Source organism: Myotis brandtii, unplaced genomic scaffold (assembly GCF_000412655.1).
Source record: "Myotis brandtii unplaced genomic scaffold, ASM41265v1 scaffold363, whole genome shotgun sequence".
Classification (NCBI taxonomy): domain Eukaryota; kingdom Metazoa; phylum Chordata; class Mammalia; order Chiroptera; family Vespertilionidae; genus Myotis; species Myotis brandtii.
Window position 1 is genome coordinate 1,420,918 of NW_005363938.1, and position 19,903 is coordinate 1,440,820.

General features: G+C 42.1%; 2 protein-coding genes across 5 annotated transcripts in view; one reads left to right on the plus strand and one right to left on the minus strand.

The window, feature by feature from the left end:
• BFAR (bifunctional apoptosis regulator) overlaps positions 1-14,705 on the plus strand; it is a 28,054-nt gene extending 13,349 nt beyond the window's left edge. For all 4 annotated transcript variants that reach the window (XM_005871985.2, XM_005871983.2, XM_005871984.2 and 1 more), the window contains 6 exons: positions 1,129-1,333; positions 2,033-2,202; positions 4,649-4,793; positions 10,104-10,277; positions 11,994-12,196; positions 13,952-14,705. In XM_005871985.2, coding sequence (XP_005872047.1) covers positions 1,129-1,333; positions 2,033-2,202; positions 4,649-4,793; positions 10,104-10,277; positions 11,994-12,196; positions 13,952-14,144 — 1,090 coding nt within the window. In that variant the 3' untranslated portion in view covers positions 14,145-14,705. The remainder of the gene's footprint in view (positions 1-1,128; positions 1,334-2,032; positions 2,203-4,648; positions 4,794-10,103; positions 10,278-11,993; positions 12,197-13,951) is intronic.
• A 2,365-nt stretch (positions 14,706-17,070) lies between these two features.
• LOC102263633 (group 10 secretory phospholipase A2) overlaps positions 17,071-19,903 on the minus strand; it is a 10,202-nt gene continuing 7,369 nt past the window's right edge. The window contains exon 4 of the mRNA XM_005872048.2: positions 17,071-17,673. Within this exon, the coding sequence (XP_005872110.1) occupies positions 17,531-17,673 (143 nt within the window). The 3' untranslated portion in view covers positions 17,071-17,530. The remainder of the gene's footprint in view (positions 17,674-19,903) is intronic.

Below are 19,903 nucleotides of genomic sequence, written 5' to 3' on the forward strand. Positions count from 1 at the left end.
TCATTGATCGGCTGCCTCCTGCTTGCCCCCCACTGGGGATCAAGCCCGCAACCAAGGTACATGCCCTTGGTCGGAATCGAACCCGGGACCCTTCAGCCCGCAGGGCGACACTCGATCCACTGAGCCAAACCGGTCAGGGCAACATTTTTCTTTTTTTACAAATTAATTTTTTTATTTTTTTTTTTGAGAAAGAGATAGAGTAACACTGATTTGTTCCATTTCTTTATGCTTTCATTGGTTGATTGTATGTGCCCTGACCAGGAATCAAACCTGCAAGCAACCTTGGTGTATTGGGACAATGCTCTAATCAACTGAGCTATCCAGCCAGGGCACGAATTAGTTTTTAATAACCTAAGCAATACATACATACATTCATTTGTTTACATTCTTTTTAAAATATTAGAGCATTACTGATAAAGCTAAAAATCCCTTTGACCCCCTCTCCATCTTATAATCCTTCCTTCCTTTGTCCCAGAGTAACTTCAGTTATGACTTAGTTGTGATTTCTTTCAGACTTTAAAAAAAACAAACATATATATATATGCCAATAAGAAATGCAAACACTTTCTCATATCAGTGGTATTCTATCTATATAGTTCTAAAGTTTACTGTTTTCAGCCCTGACCGGTTTGGCTCAGTGGATAGAGCGTCAGCCTGCAGACTGAAGGGTCCCAGGTTCGATTCCGGCCAAGGGCATGTACCTTGGTTGCGGGCACATCCCCAGTAGGGGGTGTGCAAGAGGCAACTGATCGATGTTTCTCTCTCATCCATGTTTCTAACTCTCTATCCCTCTCCCTTCCTCTCTGTAAAAAAAAAAAATTAATTAAAGTTTACTGTTTTCATTCAAAACTATGTATGTCTTAAATTTACCCATCTTGATAAACAGTGATATCCAGTAAATTCATTTTTAAAGCTATGTAGTGTTCCATTGTATGAATATACTGTGTTTTATTTAGCTGTTTTCCTAATATGTCCCCTAAAAATGGGTCATTTCCCATTTTTTTACTGTTTCAAAAGTACTAGAGTACTTGCATATTATTAAATGTTGACAGTATTGTTTTGGCTTTTAGACATTGTAAGTATATTTAGCAAAACAACTCTGTTGTGATTTTTTTCTGTTCTCCATAGGGATGCCATTGAAAAGTTATTTCCTGATGCCGTTAGGATGCGATTGGAAGACGTTCAGCAGAATAATGACATAGTCCAGAGCCTTGCAGCCTTTCAGAAATATGGGAATGATCAGATTTCTTTAGCTCCCAACGCAGGCCGAGTGAATCAGCAGAGAGGAGGGGGATTCTTTTCAGGAGTGCTCTCGGCTTTAACTGGTGTGGCAGTAAGTTTATAACTTTTTCACTGTCCCCACCTCCCAGGGTTTCTACTGAAGTCAGTTCTGTTTAAATAACCTAAATTATTGATGACATAGCTGTTTGTGGTAATTCAGTGCATTCATTGAAATCTGCTGGGTTGTATGAGTCTTTGAGGATGTTGCTTACTCAAGTCGACAACATAATAGTCAGACCCCAGTAAATGTTAGCTTTCTCTCATTTCATCTTCCTCCCATTTTAGAGATGAGGAAATAGGTGTCAGACCTGGAATATGAGACCATGTCTGCCTTGATAGTGTCCTGAGCACAGCCTTTTACTAACTCCCAATGTAAAGACTATTTCCTTTATTTAAGTTCCATGCTACAGAAATCTATATGTTATAAATTTTTCAATAGAAAAAGCACATGAGTTAGTCATGTTGGCCAGGTTGATGGGGTCATGGGTTCGGTGTTCCCAGGTACCCTGGTGAAGAGTCCCTCCCGCTCCTGTCTCTGTTCCCTTACGACCCAACAATCAGCAGAGAGTTGAGCCTGCCAAGACTTGTGCTCCCCCGCTTTCTGGCACTGGCCTTGCCCTGCTTCTGTGTACAGACTTGGCATAATTCCCTTCAAGCTCAGCCTCTCCCCTTCCCTGCCCCACATTCACATATTTAGAAACTGGCACCTCTAACTTTTCTGTGTCTTAAAATCCCTGTCACTTTTCCCCAGGTGGTCCTGCTCGTGTATCACTGGAGCAGCAGGGAATCTGAGCATGACCTCCTGGTCCACAAGGCTGTGGCCAAATGGACAGCGGAAGAAGTTGTCCTCTGGCTGGAGCAGCTGGGCCCTTGGGCCTCTCTCTACAGAGACAGGTTTTTAGCCGAAAGAGTAAATGGAAGGTGAGGAGCAAAATCTTTGACACATCACTGACATTTTTTAAAACAGCTTTATTGAGGCATATTTACATACCAGAAAATTCACCATTTAAAGTGTATAGTCAGTGGGTTGGGTTTTTTTTGTTTGTTTGTTTTTTCAATATATCTTACTGATTTTTTACAGAGAGGAAAGGAGAGGGATAGAAAGCTAGAAACATCAATCAGCTGCCTCCTGCACACCCCCCACCGGGATGTGCCCGCAACCAAGGTACATGCCCTTGACCGGAATCGAACCTGGGACCCCTCAGTCCACAGGCCGATGCTCTATCCACCGGGCCAAAACGGTTAGGGCAGTCAGTGGTTTCTAATGTATTCAAAGATATGATAATGTTCTAGTTTTAGAACATTTTCATCACCCCCAAAAAGAAAGCTCAATCCTTGTTTCCCCCATCACTCTGCCCTATGTACCACCATTCTACTTTGCCTATTCAGAGTATTTCATATAAATGGAATTATACAATATGTGGCCTTTTATGTCTGGCTTTTTCATATCATGTTTTAAGGGTTCATCCAAGTTGTAGCATTCATTTTTATGGCTGAATAATATTCCATTATGTGACTATACCACATTTTATTTATCCATTCTTTAGTTGATGGACATTTGGGTTGATTCCAGTCTGGGCCTATTATGAACAATTCCGCTGTGATCATTTGTGTACAAGTTTTTGTGTGGACATATATTTCAGTACTCTTGGAGTGCAATTGCTGGGTCCTAAGTGTGTGTTTAACTTTTTGAGGAACTGTCAAACTGTTTTAAACTGAAAACACGGTGCACTAAATAGATCTGTGTCTATATTTACATATTTGTGTACATGTACATATAGACATATGCATGTATATATGGTAGAGCAGCGGTTGCCAACTGGTGGTCCTCAGACCACTGATGGTCTGTGAGGTCCGAAAGGTTGGCAACCGCTGTGCTAGAGTCTATTTAATCGATCTCTACCAAAAAATATTTGGATTATTTCCTTTTTCCTTTTATAGACAGTTTCACACAACATTGTAGCAAGTACCTGGAGGAACGCATTAGTATGAGGAACTGATAAGTTGCTCTGAGGAGGCCTGCTTCTGCCCATCAACAAGCCCCTGCCCTTCCAGAGCCCTGTCCATCTTTGCTGGGATCCCTCCCTTCCTTGGAGGGACTGTGTAGGGACGTTACTTAGAACACCATGCAGTGCTGAGAGGAGCTGCTTGTTTCAAACTTGGAGTCCATTCACTGCCAGGCTGCCTGACTGTCCCACTTCCCACCCCAGTCACTTTCCTCCCTGAACTGAACTTCTAATATTTGACTCTCTTTTGTGTAAACAGAATGCTCCCACTGTAATTGTCTGGGGGATTTTTTGTGTAAAAGTTAGTGCGCCCCCTCCCCCAGCCCAGAATTGTGGTTTTAAAAAAAATTCTAGTTAATACAACATATCTTTGCATAACTGCCTTTCTTCCAGAGGACAGATTCCTAAAACTGGAATTGCTGGATCAAAGGGAGTAAACCTCTACTACTTAAATATTAGCAAATTACCCACAAAAGGATATCAGTGCACAGTCCTCCAACAGTGGTTGTGGGGCTCACCTGCCAGTGCGCAAGGGAGTTTCTAACAATCACTGTGCAGGTGGATTTGTGTTTTCTGATGAAAGGGGATAGATAAGACATCTACAATTATTTTTATTAAATCACTACCCTGAAACAACTACTTCTAATGTCATAATGTTTTATTGGCTTTCTTCCCAACTTTTTTTCTATGCACACACAATTTTAAAAAACAGAGCAAGCCCTGGCCAGTGTGGCTCAGTTGGTTGGAGTGTCCGTCATCCCATACACCAGAAAGTGTCAGATTCGATTCCAGGTCAAGGCACATACCCAGGTTGTGGGTTTGATCCCCAGTTGGGGCACCTACAGGAGGCAACCAATCAGTGTTTTCCTCTCACATCGATGTCTCTCTGTTTCTCTCCCTCTCCCCCCAATCAATCAATCAATCAAATAAATAAATAAATAAATAAAAAATTGTTCCACCGTTGATGTTTAGAAAAAAGGAAAAATAAAAAACAGTAATATGTGAGAGATCAGAGTGCATAGCTGAGAGATCAAAGGTTAGGAGCAAAGCAGGCCTGGGTGTGGCTTGGGTAGGTCACTTTATTTCTCTGAGCCAGTTTTCTCATCCACAAAATGGGCATAAGGCCACTTACCCTACAGAATTGTTAAATGGATCAGTGATGATTTATGAAAGTATTTTCATAGTCATTGGCAAATAGTAAGCAGTCAATTGTTTGCTGTTATTAATGGTATTTTACATATTAGGTGTCTTACCTTACCTCAAGGCTAAAGTATTTGTGTTGATAAGATGGAACTCTGTGGAAAGTTTCCTTCCAGTACACAACCTCAAAAAAAATTCTCCTATCACCTTCTCCACCACAGATTGCTTTTAACTTTAACAGAGGAAGAATTTTCAAGGGCACCATATACCATAGAAAACAGCAGCCACAGAAGAGCCATCCTCATGGAATTGGAGCGTGTCAAAGCACTAGGCGTGAAGCCCCCCCAAAATCTCTGGGAATATAAGGTGAATTCTTTATTTTTTTTAATTGAAATAAGTACAGAGAACAACATAAATCACCTGCATGCCCACTGCTCAAAACATCACAGATACGATTGAAGCCCTGCCTCCCACCCTCTCTATAGGTCCCACACTCCTACAGCCGGGCTGCAAGCACTAGGAGCATTGTTCTATAGGCTTTTAACCTTAACCTAAGAGGCGTGAACTGAGCCTGTCCTTCTGCAAGTGGTGTTTATCTCTGTGGCTCCCGTTCATTCGTTTTCTTTGTGGGCAGTTTTCCATTGCACAAGTTTGTGACAATGTATGCATTTTCCTGTTAGTGTACACTGAGATTATTCTCATTTCTGTATTAACTGTATATGTTTATGTGGTATTAACAATTCATGGGCGTGGGGTGGGGGAGTTCATGAAAAATAATGTCTTTTATGGGCTTCTTAAGGGGTAATAATGAAAAAATGTTGGGAAACAATACTTTAGAATAAAGTATTCCCATATATGTCTATGTCTCACCTAAGTTAGGACACAAAATTATTTTTAGAAGTTAGATTTTTCTAGAAACTATTAGTATGGGAAATTTCAAACATACCCAAAAGCAGGATAAAAAAACTGCCATCTGTCCATACCAGGGCCATGTTTATTTCAATAATACACCCACCTAAAGATTATTTTGAAAATCTGAAAAGATTTACCCCTTAAGGAGCCCTTTAAAGACTTGACTTGGGGAGTTGAATACACAATACAATATACAGATAATGTAGTATAGAATTGTACGCCTGAAACCTATATAATTTTATTAACCATTATCACTCCAATAAATTCAATTATAAAAGGGGGGGAAAAGAATAAAACAAGATGAAGCCTGAAAAAAAAAATAACTAAAATACCACCATTGGCCGAAACCGGTTTGGCTCAGTGGATAGAGCGTCGGCCTGCGGACTGAAGGGTCCCAGGTTCGATTCCGGTCAAGGGCATGTACCTGGGTTGCGGGCACATCCCCAGTAGGAGATGTGCAGGAGGCAGCTGATCGATGTTTCTCTCTCATCGATGTTTCTGACTCTCTATCTCTCTCCCTTTTGCTCTGTAAAAAATCAATAAAATATATTTTAAAAAAATAAAATAAAATAAAATACCACCATTGTACCCCCTAAAATAATTCTCTATATATTATCACTTGTCAGTATTCAAATATCCCACATCATTTTTTTTCCCCAGTAGATTTGTTCCAAACAGGGTCCAAACAAAGTCCACTTTTGGTTGTTATGTCTCCTAAGTCTCTTAGTCTATAGGTCCTCCTCCTTGTTTTTGTTACCCTGTATTTATTTGTTGAAGAAACCAAATAACTTGTCCTGTAGTTTTCCCACATCTTGAATTTTGCTGGTTGTCTATCTGTGTTGTCACCCAATAGGTTCCTTTGTCCCTTACATATCCCATACTCTAGTAGTTTGATCTAGAACAGCAGTTCTCAACCTAGGGGTCGCTAGGGGTCGAACGACCCTTTCACAGGGGTCGCCTAAGACCATCGGAAAACACATATATAATTACATATTGTTTTTGTGATTAATCACTATGCTTTAATTATGTTCAATTTGTAGCAATGAAATTGGGGGTCACCACAACATGAGGAACTGTATGAAAGGGTCGCGGCATTAGGAAGGTTGAGAACCACTGATCTAGAGCTTGCTTTGGTTTCAGTTTCATATTTGGCAAGACTACCTCATAGGTAATGGTGTTTTCTTCCATTAAGAGGCATATATATATATATAAAATGCAAATTGACTGGACAGCCGAACGACCAGTTGCTATGACATGCTTTGACCACCAGGGGGCAAATGCTTAAAGCAGAAGCTGCCCCCAGCCCACAGGCCCTGATTGCCTGATTGGGGCCTGCCAACCAACCTCTTGGTCTCTCCCCCCCAGCCAGCAGGCTCCGATCCCCCAATGGGGAACGGGGAACAGGGAAGCAGGGGTGGGTGGCGGCGGACATGGGTGGCGCCAGGCCAAGGTGGGTGCAAGTGAGCAGGGCCCGGATCACCCTACCGGTTGCCCCACACACAGAGGACGACTGGTAGCAGGGGGAGGGGCCGGATGCTGGCAGCTGCAGAAGATCGGCCCTGATCGCAGGCCAGGCCTAGGGACCCTACCCATGCACAAATTTCGTGCATCGGGCCTCTAGTAATGTTTATAATGTTCAGTTGTCTCTTTTCTTTCTTTTTTTTTTATTAGTTAAGGTATTACAAATGTGTCCTCATCCCCCCCATTAACCCCCAACCTCCCCACACACACACACACACTCATGCTCCCATCCCCCTGTTGTCCATGTCCATTGGTTTGGCTTATATACGTGTATACAAGTCCTTCGGTTGATCTCTTCCCCTTACCCCCTCCCTCCCCTACTTTTCTTCTGGGGATTGATAGCCTGATCACTGTTTCTCAGTCTTTGAATCTGTCCCTTTTAGTTGTCTCTTTTCTATGGTTACAGCCACTGTGACCATTGATTGTTTAGATTCATTGTTCATTAAGGGTTGCAAAATGGCGATACTGTGATTCTCTCATTTCTTCTTTTTTTTTAAATCCTCATTAAGGATATCATTTTATAGATTTTTTTTTTTTTTTTTTTTTTTTTTTTGAGAGAGAGAGGGAGAGAGAGAGATAGATTCGTTGCCCCGACTGGGACTGAACCAGCAACCTGTGTATGTGCCCTAACCAGGAATCAAACTGAAACCTTTTGTTGTATGGGACGAAGTACCAACCAACTGAGCCACCTGACCAGAGCTCATTTTTCTTCATTTGTTTGCTGAAATACATCTGAAAAAAAAAGGGGGGGGGGGTAATTTCCCTCAACAACCATTTTGATTACCCTAAGAACAGTTTAGACCAGAAAGTCAGATTAAGTGTTTGATTCTTTCCCTTTATTTAGCAGTTTCAGAAGAATGATTTGACTCCCTGTTAATCTCCAAGGTGACCAATTTCTTTCTTTAGGAACATTAACTGAAGATTTTAACATTCTTGATATGTTTGAATACATTTCAGTAATTATTCTAATTGATGCTCATATTGTTCCATCTTTTTTGAGGAGGAGGCTCCTCAAATTATTTTCTGAGTTTGTTTTTTAAATTTAACTTTTGAATTGAAGAATAATGTGCTTGCTAGTGAATCCTTTTAACATGACCTCATTAGTCTTTGATACTTTTCCTTTCTCACTGACAAGATGTTCAAGTTACTCTTGTACCTTTCCGTACCCAAATCTGGAATCAGCCATTTCACACGTTGTTCCTTTTTAAAGTAATCTTTTGCTATAGAAAACTTTATGTATAAACAAAAATAGAGGGAAGAGTTTATTCATATGCAAATTCAACATGTATTGACTCATGGGCATTCTTATTTCATCTGTCCCCCTTCACACCCTCCCCACACCGCCAATCCTGAGAATTTATTAAAGCACTAGAGGCCCAGTGCATGAATTTATACACATGTGGAGTCCCTTGACCTAGCTGGCAATCAGGGCCTCTTGGTGGGGGATGAGGGGGTTGCGGGAGGTTGGCTGTGGGAGCGCACTGACCACCAGGGGACAGCTCCTGCATTGACATCTGCCCCCTGATGGTCAGTGCACGTCATAATGACTGGTCGACTGAGCGTTAATATGCTTATTTGCCATCCTTACATTTTCTTTGGTGATGTGTCCATTCATATCTTTTGCCCATTTTGTTTGATTCTTAGTAGCATAAAGTAAGTTGAATTATTTTAGTTACTTTTACAATCAGGAAAAATATGAGTACACTTCATTGTAGCAAAGTTTACAAAAGTAAATAAAATGAAAATAAATTGCCATAATCCTACCTGAGTTTCAGACAGAGTTAACATTGCATTTTGCTCTGTTTTATTCTAGAAAATTTTATTCTAGAAAATTTTATTCTAGAAAATTTTCTGTGCATAGTTTAAACAGTTCTTTTGTGTGTATTCATTCCGCAAATGTTTATTGACAAGTGGTGTGACCCAGGTGCTCCCCTAGGAAAAGGATCTCAGCCCTGAGCAAGGCCTTGCTTTCATGGTGCAGATACCATTGAGATCAGATTGCTACACATCTTTGAATATTTTTTTCACCTAACATTGTTCATGAGCATTCTCCAAAACTTTTCATATTCATTTTTCAATGGTTAAATATCTACTGGAACTTTATTACTTAGGTTGCATATCTTATTTTTTCTCTGTCATACACAATGCAATGCCAAGCATTTTGTACATAAGACCTTCTTCACTTCAGAATATGTTTGTTAAGTAGTGCCTACTAATAAATTGGTTAAATTAAAACATTTTTAAGAGTGATGCACTTTTCCCTGGCCGGTTTGGCTCAGTGGATACAGCATCGGCCTGAGGACTGAAGGGTCCCAGGTTCGATTCCGGTCAAGGGTACTTGCCCGGGTTGCCAGCTCAATCCCCTTAGGGGGAGGCAGCCGATTCATGATTCTCTCTAATCACTGATGTTTCTATCTATCTCTCCCTCTTCCTTCCTCTCTGAAATCAATAAAAAAAAATTTTTTTTTTTCTTTTTAAAAGAGTGATGCACTTTGGCCCTTGCTCTTTGGCTCAGTAGATAGAGGGACAGCCTGTGGACTGAAGGGTCTCAGGTTCAATTCCGGTCAAGGGCACATGCCCAGGTTGTGGGCTTATTTTCCAGTAGGGGATGTGCAAGAGGCAGCTGACCAATGATTCTCTCTCATCATTGATGTTTCTATCGCTCTCTCTGTCTCCCTTCCTCTCTGAAATCAATAAAATATATATATTTTAAAAAAGAGTGAGCCGAAACCGGTTTGGCTCAGTGGATAGAGCGTCGGCCTGCGGACTGAAAGGTCCCAGGTTCGATTCCGGTCAAGGGCATGTACCTGGGTTGTGGGCACATCCCTGGTGGGAGATGTGCAGGAGGCAGCTGATCGATGTTTCTCTCTCATCAATGTTTCTGGCTCTCTATCCCTCTCCCTTCCTCTCTGTAAAAAATCAATAAAATATATATATTTTAATATTAAAAAAAAAAAAAGAGTGATACATTTTGCAGAATTGCTTTCTAAAAAGGTTGTGTTCTACTAGTAGTGCCTCGGAGTATGCTTCTCATCCCCCCTCCCTTCCCTAGCTGTGGAGAGAGGTTGGATCTTTGTATAACTTAGCCTCTTCTCTCCATTCATTCATTCATTCATTCATTCATTGTTTATGCAGACCATGCAAAAAATGGCTGATGGCAAGGGGCGTGAGGTTGCAGACAGAGCATAGGTGGGGACTGGCTGCCAGGTTGTAACATGACCTTGTGCTCACTGTCTTCTGCAGGCTGTGAACCCAGGCAGGTCCCTGTTCCTGCTGTATGCCCTCAGGAGTTCCCCCAGACTTGGTCTGCTGTACCTCTACCTGTTTGACTACACAGACACCTTCCTACCCTTCATCCACACCATCTGTCCTCTGCAAGAAGATAGCTCTGAGGAGGACATCTTCACCAAACTTCTGGTAGGTCTCCAGTGCCTTGAATGAAATTATTCTACCATTTCTCAGTGTGGTGTAGAACTGGAGACATGGCTGTAGCTTGTCATGAAGAGTAAACAACTCCGGCTTTCATTTGGATTTTGCAAGGAGATCTTCTGCAAAAGAAAATAAAGAAGGGACTTTTGCCCTGGCTGGTTTGGCTAAGTGGTGGGAGCATAAGCCCACGAGAACCAAAGGGTTGTGAGCTCAATTCCCAGTCAAGGGCACCTACGTTGCAGGCTTGATTCAGGGTCAGGGTACATGCAGGAACAACCAATAGATGTGTCTCTCTCAGATAGATGTTTTCTTTCTCTCCTCCACCTCCCTCCCCTCCACTCTCTCTAAAAAATTAATGGAAAAAATACCTTTGGGTGAGGATTAAAAAAAACAAAACAAACTTTTCCACCCCAAGAAGCCTATTTTGTTTCCCATATTGCATAGCAAGAGGGGCTACCCTCTGGACTTGAAATGTTTAGGGGGGAAAACCAGCATTTCTTTTATTATACAAGATAGGATAGGTCCAGATTGCCCGAGGGTTAGATTTGTGAGTCTGCTAGCTTGGTAATCTGTCTTTTAATAGGATCCCCAAAGGATGAATGATTACTTGTGTTAACACAGACAGGGATAGTATTTGTCCTATTGGCCATAACAGTAAGCCAGCGTCCAGCTCACTGATGGGAGTCCTCTTGTAACCTGAAATGGTTGCCCATCATGGCTCTTGTTTCTTCCGTTTGACCCATGGATCCTTCAGAGTTATTGGTGGATCCCATTGACTAGGTGATTTCTTCTGTCTAGTTGGTTTTTTGAGGGTATTATTATCCTTTGCATTGCTGCTCTTGGGGAAATCCCTCTGATCTGTTTACATCAAAAAGTCACATGGTATGATCCACACCCATAAATGTTGAAATAGAATTCCTAAATCTCCTAATATCCTTTTAAAAACATTTTAGGCAAGTATCCTACCTGACTTCAGCCTTGGATATCGTTCAAAGCCTGCTGATGAGCCCCTTTGCACAATGTTTCTCTAATTACCCACTTTCCAGCTGTTACCTGCCCTGGCTGGACTGGAGCTTAGAAACCCATCTGACCTTTCCATTTTAACAAGCCCCAGCAACCCCTGCCTGTGCATCAGGCTAACTTGTTTCTTGAAATACTCATTGCATAGTCTTGCTGAACTTCCATTAACTTCTGGATGCCTATGAATTATTTAAATACTTTTGTTAATTATCTGCTAATATCTGTAATCAAAGTTTTTATTTTCCCAAAAATTATTTTTCCAAGGTTTGTGTTAAATTTTTCCATGACTTGTTAACTTTCTACCACAGCTAAGATGTTGAATTTAGGAAATGAGGTACACATGCAGTGATGATGAAATTATAAAACTGGTTAATTTCAATTTATATCAACCCCATTTTTTATAACTCATGATTAGAATTTTTTTTGCTTCTGAACTTCTAGAATTATGTAACAAGCATCTCAGTTCAACCTCTTTGGTAATATTTAGCCAATGTAAGATTAATTATTACAAGGTGAGTTGATGGAAATTTCATTTTAGATGGTTTGAGGGGGTGTGTGTATGTGTGTGTGTGTTTGTTTTAATAAATGTAAAGCTCAATGGAATAACCACAATATTATATTTTGTATAAAAGTCAATCTTCATAATTTTTTGTATCCTTTTTTATTTGTGTGTTATTTTTAAAGGATCTTAGAGAGCCCACATGGAAGCAGTGGAGAGAATTCCTTGTCAAATACTCCTTCCTTCCGTACCAGCTGATTGCTGAATTTGCTTGGGACTGGCTGGAAGTCCATTATTGGACGTCTCGGTTTCTCATCGTCAATGCCATGTTACTGTCAGTTCTGGAATTATTCTCCTTTTGGAGGATCTGGTCAAGAAGTGAACTGAAGTAAGTGTGTTTTTATATTGGATATGGTTGGAGCAATGGGGACTGGAAAAGATGTCTAAAGTATTACTTAGACACAAAGACTCCTCGTGTTCTGGTTTTGAAACACTTACTTAAGCAGCAAATAGGAAAAGTTACTTTGTGGTAGCAGGGTGGAGAGGTTTTCATGGTGCTCATTGTTAAAGTGTTTCTCCATATATCTTATCCCATACCCTACCATATAATTCCTGGGAGTGGAGGCTGTACATGAAAGATTTTAATAAAAAGGGGATAAACAAGTGGGAAAATGAAGGTGCTTTATTAAAAACAAACAAACAAAAAACAGCATTATCGTAAAGCATAAAGAGATCTGGTGAGAAATCCTGTGGGCATGAGTTCTAATCCTGCTCTGCTGCCACTGGAACAGTAATAAGGGCTTTGGATTAATGCCTAAAATGAGAATTGGACTAGACGGTCACTGACTTAGTACTCTTGGTTGCAAGTGAAGTGACAGAAACCAATCTAAATTGGCTTTCCTAAAAAGCGAAATACCCAGTTAAGGCTTCCCACATAGCTGAATGCAGAGACCTAAATGCTACCATCCGAACTGTCTCCCTTTTGCAACTCTGCTCTTTCCTGTTCAGCCTTAGGCAGCTCTCTTTAAGTGGGGGCCTTGGGTCACTCCAGGCGTAGATGGGACAGCTTAGCACAGGGGTGGGCAAACTTTTTGACTCGAGGGCCACAATGGGTTCTTAAACTGAACCGGAGGGCCGGAACAAAAGCATGGATGGAGTGTTTGTGTGAACTAATATAAATTCAAAGTAAACATCATTACATAAAAGGGTACGGTCTTTTTTTTTTTTTAGTTTTATTCATTTCAAATGGGCCGGATCCGGGGCCGTAGTTTGCCCACGGCTGGCTTAGCACCTTGTGGAAGGAGAGCACTTCTTTCCCTATAGTACTCATGAGTCTCAGGGCTCACGTGCCTTTACTCTGATTGGCCCAGCCTGGGTCACATGCTCACCTGAACCCATCACTTGGTGCAGGGGTATGTGGGGCTTTCCTTGTCCAGGCTCAGAGCATGTACTCATCCCCCCACCAGGGGCTTCAGCCCCACCCAGACCACATGGAAAAGAATACGGGAGGGAGGCACCCCAAAGGAAAACGTAGAAGGTGTTGTTAGAAGAAAGGGAATGGCTGCTTGGCAGGCAGAAGTAACATTACCACAGTATCCTTAAAGTCTAAAATATCCTATATAACTCACAAGGTCTTGGCTTCATCAATCAGGAGCAGCCTTATAAATAATTCTGAGAACCTGACAAGAATCTCCCTCATTTATTTCAATTCAGTGAACTCCGTTCTTCATGTACAGTTAATTGAGCCCCTCCTCTGCCCCGGCTTTCTTCTCGGCACTGCAGATCTTTTGGTAACGAAGACAGTCTTTACTCTGAAGGTCTACAGCCTCCCAGAGAAAATATGTATATTAAGTATATACAAATGAGATACAGCGATGAAGCAAGTGGAGTTGGGGCTGAAATGGGGATGCCTCACCTGGTGTAGATAGTGCCCTGGGGAAGCACCATCTAGGCTGTGTCCTGGGAGTTGAAGATGGATTAGTCAGGCAACGCTGTGTCTCAGGCAGTGCGGACAGAAAACAAGGTCTCTGCAGCCAGGCCACCTGACTCTGCACTGGGAGACAGCCAAAGTCTGAGCACTGTGGTGTTGTCTTTAGAATTGCCAGCACTCTTCCACCTCTCAAATGCTTCTCTTCTTTTTCAGGACTGTGCCTCAGAGGATGTGGAGCCATTTTTGGAAAGTATCAACACAGGGGCTTTTTGTGGCCATGTTCTGGCCCCTCATTCCTCAGTTTGTTTGCAACTGTTTATTTTACTGGGCCCTGTACTTTAACCCAATTATTAACATTGATCTTGTGGTCAAGGAAGTCCGACGGCTGGAAACCCAAGTTTTTTGAATGGCACTGCCCACGCTCTGAGGGACTCCTCCAGCCTCCCTGACGTCTGAGCTTTGATGCTTGAGTGAAGAGGGGTTGGGAGCGCTCAACTTCCTATTTTCTTTCCCTAGTAAACAAGGTGCTGCTTTCTCTGTCAAAGCCTACAACCAGGTCCTCTCTCCCTCTGCCTATGTCATTGTGGCAGCAGGGACTGACATCCCAGAGCTGGGCCGACACAGCAGCAGCACCTCCCACCTAGCCTCCTTGCTCACAGGAACTTGGGAGGCCCCGTCCACTACAGCTTGCAAGGAACCAGGGTCCTCAGAGGATATGGTGTGGGCGACATCAGAAGGCTGCCACATCAGCAGTCCTAACCTCAGTGACTGACAAAGGCTCCCAGGGCAAGTTGGAGTTCTGAGACTCAGCCCAAGATCCGGCTTATTGGGGCCAGGCCTGTCCTCTAAGTCAAGTTTAGGAAAATGGGAGAAGACTTTGTCATAGGCATAGACAGTTGCACATAAAAAATACAGAGGAAAAACCAAAATCCAGTAGACAATTGTTTTATTGAAGAGTTGCTAAGAAGTTGAAGAGTTAAATATCTAAAAGATGCAATTTGAGACAAGAATGATGGTTACACTCATCCTGTTTCTACTAATCATTGAAAGTTTGGATCCCTTTCTCTGAATGGGGGGATTGAGTGGGATGTCAGGCTGTGCTGCCTCAGTGCCACTTAGAATTGCCTTGGCCCTGGCCAGGTGGCTCTGTTGGAGCGTCATCCTGTACACCAGAAGGTTGCAGATTCGAGTCCCAGTCTGGGCCTGTACAGGAGGCAACCAATCAATGTTTTGCTCACATTGATGTTTCTCTCCCTTCTCTAAAATCAGTTTTAAAAAAATTTTTTTAAAAAGCATATCCTCGGGTGAGGATTTAAAAAATCATTTTGTTTTGGGGTTTGCTTTGTTTTGAATAATTTAATCCAAAATCCAGGATAGTCCTTTTGTTTAATGAAGCATTTTATACATTGACCTCACACTGTATAATCTCTATCATCTTGTTCTGATGTATAAAACAGCAAGTGTAATTACACCAAGTGATGTAATTGTAAATATGAATGAGATGAACTATGCCTCTTATTTCATTCTAATGTGATCCATGATGGGCCTTGCATCCAAAGGGTTTCTTTGTGACTCCATGAAACATTCATTAATCCTTTGTATCTTTGAAGATTTCACTCAAACTTTGCATCTGAAAGTTTAAAAAATTACTTGAAATAAAAATAAAATATTTTTTATAAAGACAAAACTTCTGTAGAAAAAAATTGTTGAGAAAACATGATGAAGATCTGAATTGCTCAATACAACCTACTAGTCATGCTGAAGTCTCCCTGCCTGATGGGAACATTGAGCCAAGGAGTCGGCCTAAAGTATCTTAAGTGAAAGGAGAGAAAATGTTTTCTTCCTCCTGTGTTGGCTCATCAGGCCCAGGATTGCCTGACTTTACCTGCTTAACACCCATGACTTGCCAGAGACACTGGCGGCACTGCAAGTTTGGGGACACTGCAGTATTTTCACATCCCTGGTCTCCTGCCTTGAGGGGTTACTATTCTTTCCAGATAAAGAGATGGAAACTGGGTGGCACTAGTGGAGCAGGACCCAGACTGGACTACAGATTGCCAGACTCCTAGACCAGTGTCCCCCACCCACTCCCCATATTCTGCTTTAAAGAGGGTGCCATCCACATCTGCTCAGGGGAGAGCAAAGGAGACCTGGCCTAGAGCAAATGGGCTGGGCTGGACTGTCACTAATTGTCAGCAGGTTTACATGCATCAACAGAGGGTGTCCATTTAAAATATTCAGACCCTTTGATGTAAGAATTCCATTTCTGCAAATCTGAATTAAGGGACAATGAAAAGGTGGGCAGTGGGATTTGGCGGATTTATTCAAAGAATCCCCAACACATGAATAATTGCTCAAAATAGGAAATCACCAATACTCTAAAGTTAGCAATTTATAAACTGGTACATAATACCTATTTAAAATGGGATTTCCAGCCCTGGCCAGTTTTGTTCTGTGGTTAGAGCGTTGGCCTGCGACTGAAGGGTTGTGGGTTCGATTCTGATCAAGGGCACATAACTCAGTTGCAAGCTTGATCCCCAACACATGCGGGAGGCAACCAATCAATGTGTCTTTCACATCGATGTTTCTCTGTGTCTCTCCCCCTCCCTTCCATTCTCTAAAAAAATCAATGGGGAAAAAAATATTTTCTTGGGTGAAATTAACAACAACAAAAATGGAGTTTCCAAATATGGAAAAAAGCTTATGAGAAACAAGAGTTTCAACTACATTTTAAAGAAGAATAGTTTGTTGATTTTTAGAGAGAGGAAGGGAGAGAGAAACAGCGATCAAGCCCACAACCTGGGGATGTGCTCTGACCAGGAATTGAACCAGCAAATTTCCATGCATGGAATGATCCCCAACTAACTGAGCCACACCAGCCAGGACTCAACTACAGTTTTTTCAATTACAGAAAAGACTGATGGACAACCAACTAAAATGCTAAAAGTGGTTATTACGGTTTGTGGGAAATGGGATCATTTCTTTTCTCCTTTATATTTCTCTGTATTTGCCTTTTTAAAAAAGCAGTGAGTATATAATACTTTTGTAATCAGGAAATAAATTTTAACTAGTAAAGGTGGAGTAGGATGGTCCTGGTTGGTTGCTCAATGGTTAGAGCATTGGTCTGTGACTAAAAGGTCCTGGGTTTGATTCCCAGTCAAGGGCATGTACCTTGTACCTTGGTTGCAAGTTCCCCAGCACAGGTAGGAGCCCATGCAGGAGACAGCCAATGAATGTGTCTCTCATGTCAATGTTTCTCTCTCCACCTCCTCCCTCCCTTCCACTCTCTCTAGAAATCAATGGGGGGAAAAATATCCTCAGGTGCGATTTTTTTTTTAAAGGTGGAGTAGGATTGGCAAGAATACTCTTTCTTGAGCTAACAATTACTAGATCTGAACTTCACAAGGGTGGATGGTGTCATGTGGTCATCTTATTTATTGCCTCAACCCAGGACTTAGAACAAGGCCAGCACTTAGCAGGTGTTTGTTCATCAAGAGCGGGTTAGAAGACAAGCTCAGCCTTTTCATAAAGGTCGAACCTCAAACATGGTACCAGACCCAATACAGTCATAAACACTGTCATGGTTTTGTAAATAGGCATGGGGTTTTGACCTTAGTCAAACTGGCAACCAAACAGGCTCCAGTCCCAGGTTTGGAGAGGGAGGGAGAACAAACACAAGTTGCAGCTTTAACACTTTAACTCAGTTCCGCTCTGAATATGAACTGAATATGGCTGTTGGTTAGTGAAAAAAGAGTTTTATTTCCTTGTACAAAACATTTCAAGTCAAACTAGTCAGTCACATTTGAGCGGGTCGTGCCCACATAAGAAACGTGGATAGAAGAGGTACTTTAAATGGTACTCGTTTTGGGCTAAGCAGTAAGCAAGCTCCTGGTCACACTTGCACAAGAGTTCTTGACATTCATCCTCTGTCGGTCCTGGAAGAAATGGGGAAACTGAGGTTAGAGCAGGAGCTTGCAGAGACTTGAGGATAAACAGGAGGGAAACTGGTAACACTGTTGGCAGTAAGGGTCATAAATTGCATGTGAGTGACACTTGACAATTCACTATGTGATCTCCAGCCTCAGGGCAACTCCAGGAGGGAGGTGATACTGGCCCCATCTTGCTGAAAAGGAAATTGAAGTTGTCAGAGAAGTGTTTGGAGGTGAAAAAGTCCGTTTGACCTTCTAGCTTCTCTTTCGTATCAATATTACACAATTTCATTTGAGGATCCATTGAGACTAGCAGTAGGGAACCATCCAGGCCTTTTTTGGGGGGGAATGCCTGCTCTGCTGCTTCCTAGCTGTGTGATCTTGCCTAAATGAGTCAAGTCCTCATTTAAAATGGGGCATTATCCACTTGGCAGGATTACTGGGAAGCCTGGGTGAGGAAGCCTGCCCAGGAGAGACTTGGCACTGAACCTGCACTCAATCAACGTTGCATGTAGTAGATATGTGCCTATAGACACATCACTTCACCCTCCCTAGGCTGTTTCTTCAAGTGCAACACGGGGATACTAATAGCAACTACTCCTAAGGGCTGTTGGAAGAATGGGAAGAGACCAAATCAGTAAAATGCAGGGGATACGGGAGGCACTAGTAAGCTGAAGCTGACCTGCTAAAGTTGCTAGCTAATCTGACCATTCAATATAAAAGAATATCCCCACCCTGCATCCCTGCTTTTTTATTGAGGAAAAATTCCCATATCAAAATTTACCATTTGAAAGTGCACAAATCAGTAGGGCTTAGTGCATTAATAATATTGGGCAACCATCACCTCTATCTAGTTCCAAAACATTTCTATCACCCCAAAGAGATCTTGTACACATTAAGATGTTGCTCCCCAATGCCCCCCTCCTGAGTCTTCAACCATTAATCAGCCTTCTGTCCCTATAGATGTGCCTATTCTGGATATTTTATACACTTGGAATCATATAGCATGTGATCTTTTGTGTCTGTCTTCTTGCACTTAGCTCCTTGCATCACATTTTCAAGGTTCATCCATGTTGTAGCAGGTAAGGACTTCACCTGCTTTATTTTCTGACACAGCAGTTATAAAAGCACTTGGCACAGAGACAATTTCCCATTCTCCTCCTTTTAGACTTCTCTGTCTCTTTTATTTGTTATGTTTTTATTAATTTCAGAGAGAGAGAGAAACATCGATGATGAAAGAGAATCAATTGGCCTCTTCCTGCACACCCATTACCAGGGATCGAGCCTGAAACCCTGGCATATGCCCTGACCGGGAACAAACCATGACCTCCTGATTCATGGGTCACCGTTCAACCACTGAGCCACACCAGCTGGGCTACACTTCTCTGTCTTACCTAAAACCTAACATAGGGGCTGGCACAGAGTAGATTCTCAATAATATTTGTTGAGAGAATATGGAAAAGCCATACATCATTTCCAATTCTCACACAAACACTGCATCTAATTTTTACTATTTCCATTTTATGGATGTGTAAAGTGAGGCTCAGTGGAATTCAGTAACTTATCCAAGGACACAGAGCTGGGAAGGGGTGGACCAGGACTCTAGCCCAGGATCTCCTGATCCAGTGCCGGAAGCCGGTCCATCCTTGTTGCTTGACACAGTTGCTGCAGGGAAGAAACATCTGCACAGCATATGTTTCAAGGGACCTGGCATACTGTTCTTAATATGTTTGCTCCCCTTCTTAGCGCTATGTGTTCTAACCAGGGCCACCTCCCCAAGAAAGATTGTTTCCCCAGGTGGGGATATTTCCCTGGAGTTAGGAATTAACAGGACTAAGGAAGGGAATGAATCAGTAAAACCCCCTAGTGTTACAAAATACCATGTACTACTTATGAAGAACTTGGACTAAGACTGTTGGCAGTAAATTTGGGACTTGTTGGGCCCACATCCCCAGGGTTCTGCCCACCAGGGAAAGCACCAAAGCCTATACCCCTGGAGACCCACCGACACAGGGCAGTCCCAGGGAAGGCAAGCAGCGGAGCTGGGAGGACATAACCTTTACTGGGTAGGATAATCTTCTTCAGTCACTTCCTTGTAGCTTATCAGTAGAGCAGTAGAATAGTGACCTTGGAATAGCCCTTATAATGGAACACAGAGATTAACCTAGACAAGATTAAAATCAACAGAACTAGATAGAGACAGGATTTTTGGCAAAGGTCAGATAAGAAACTATGG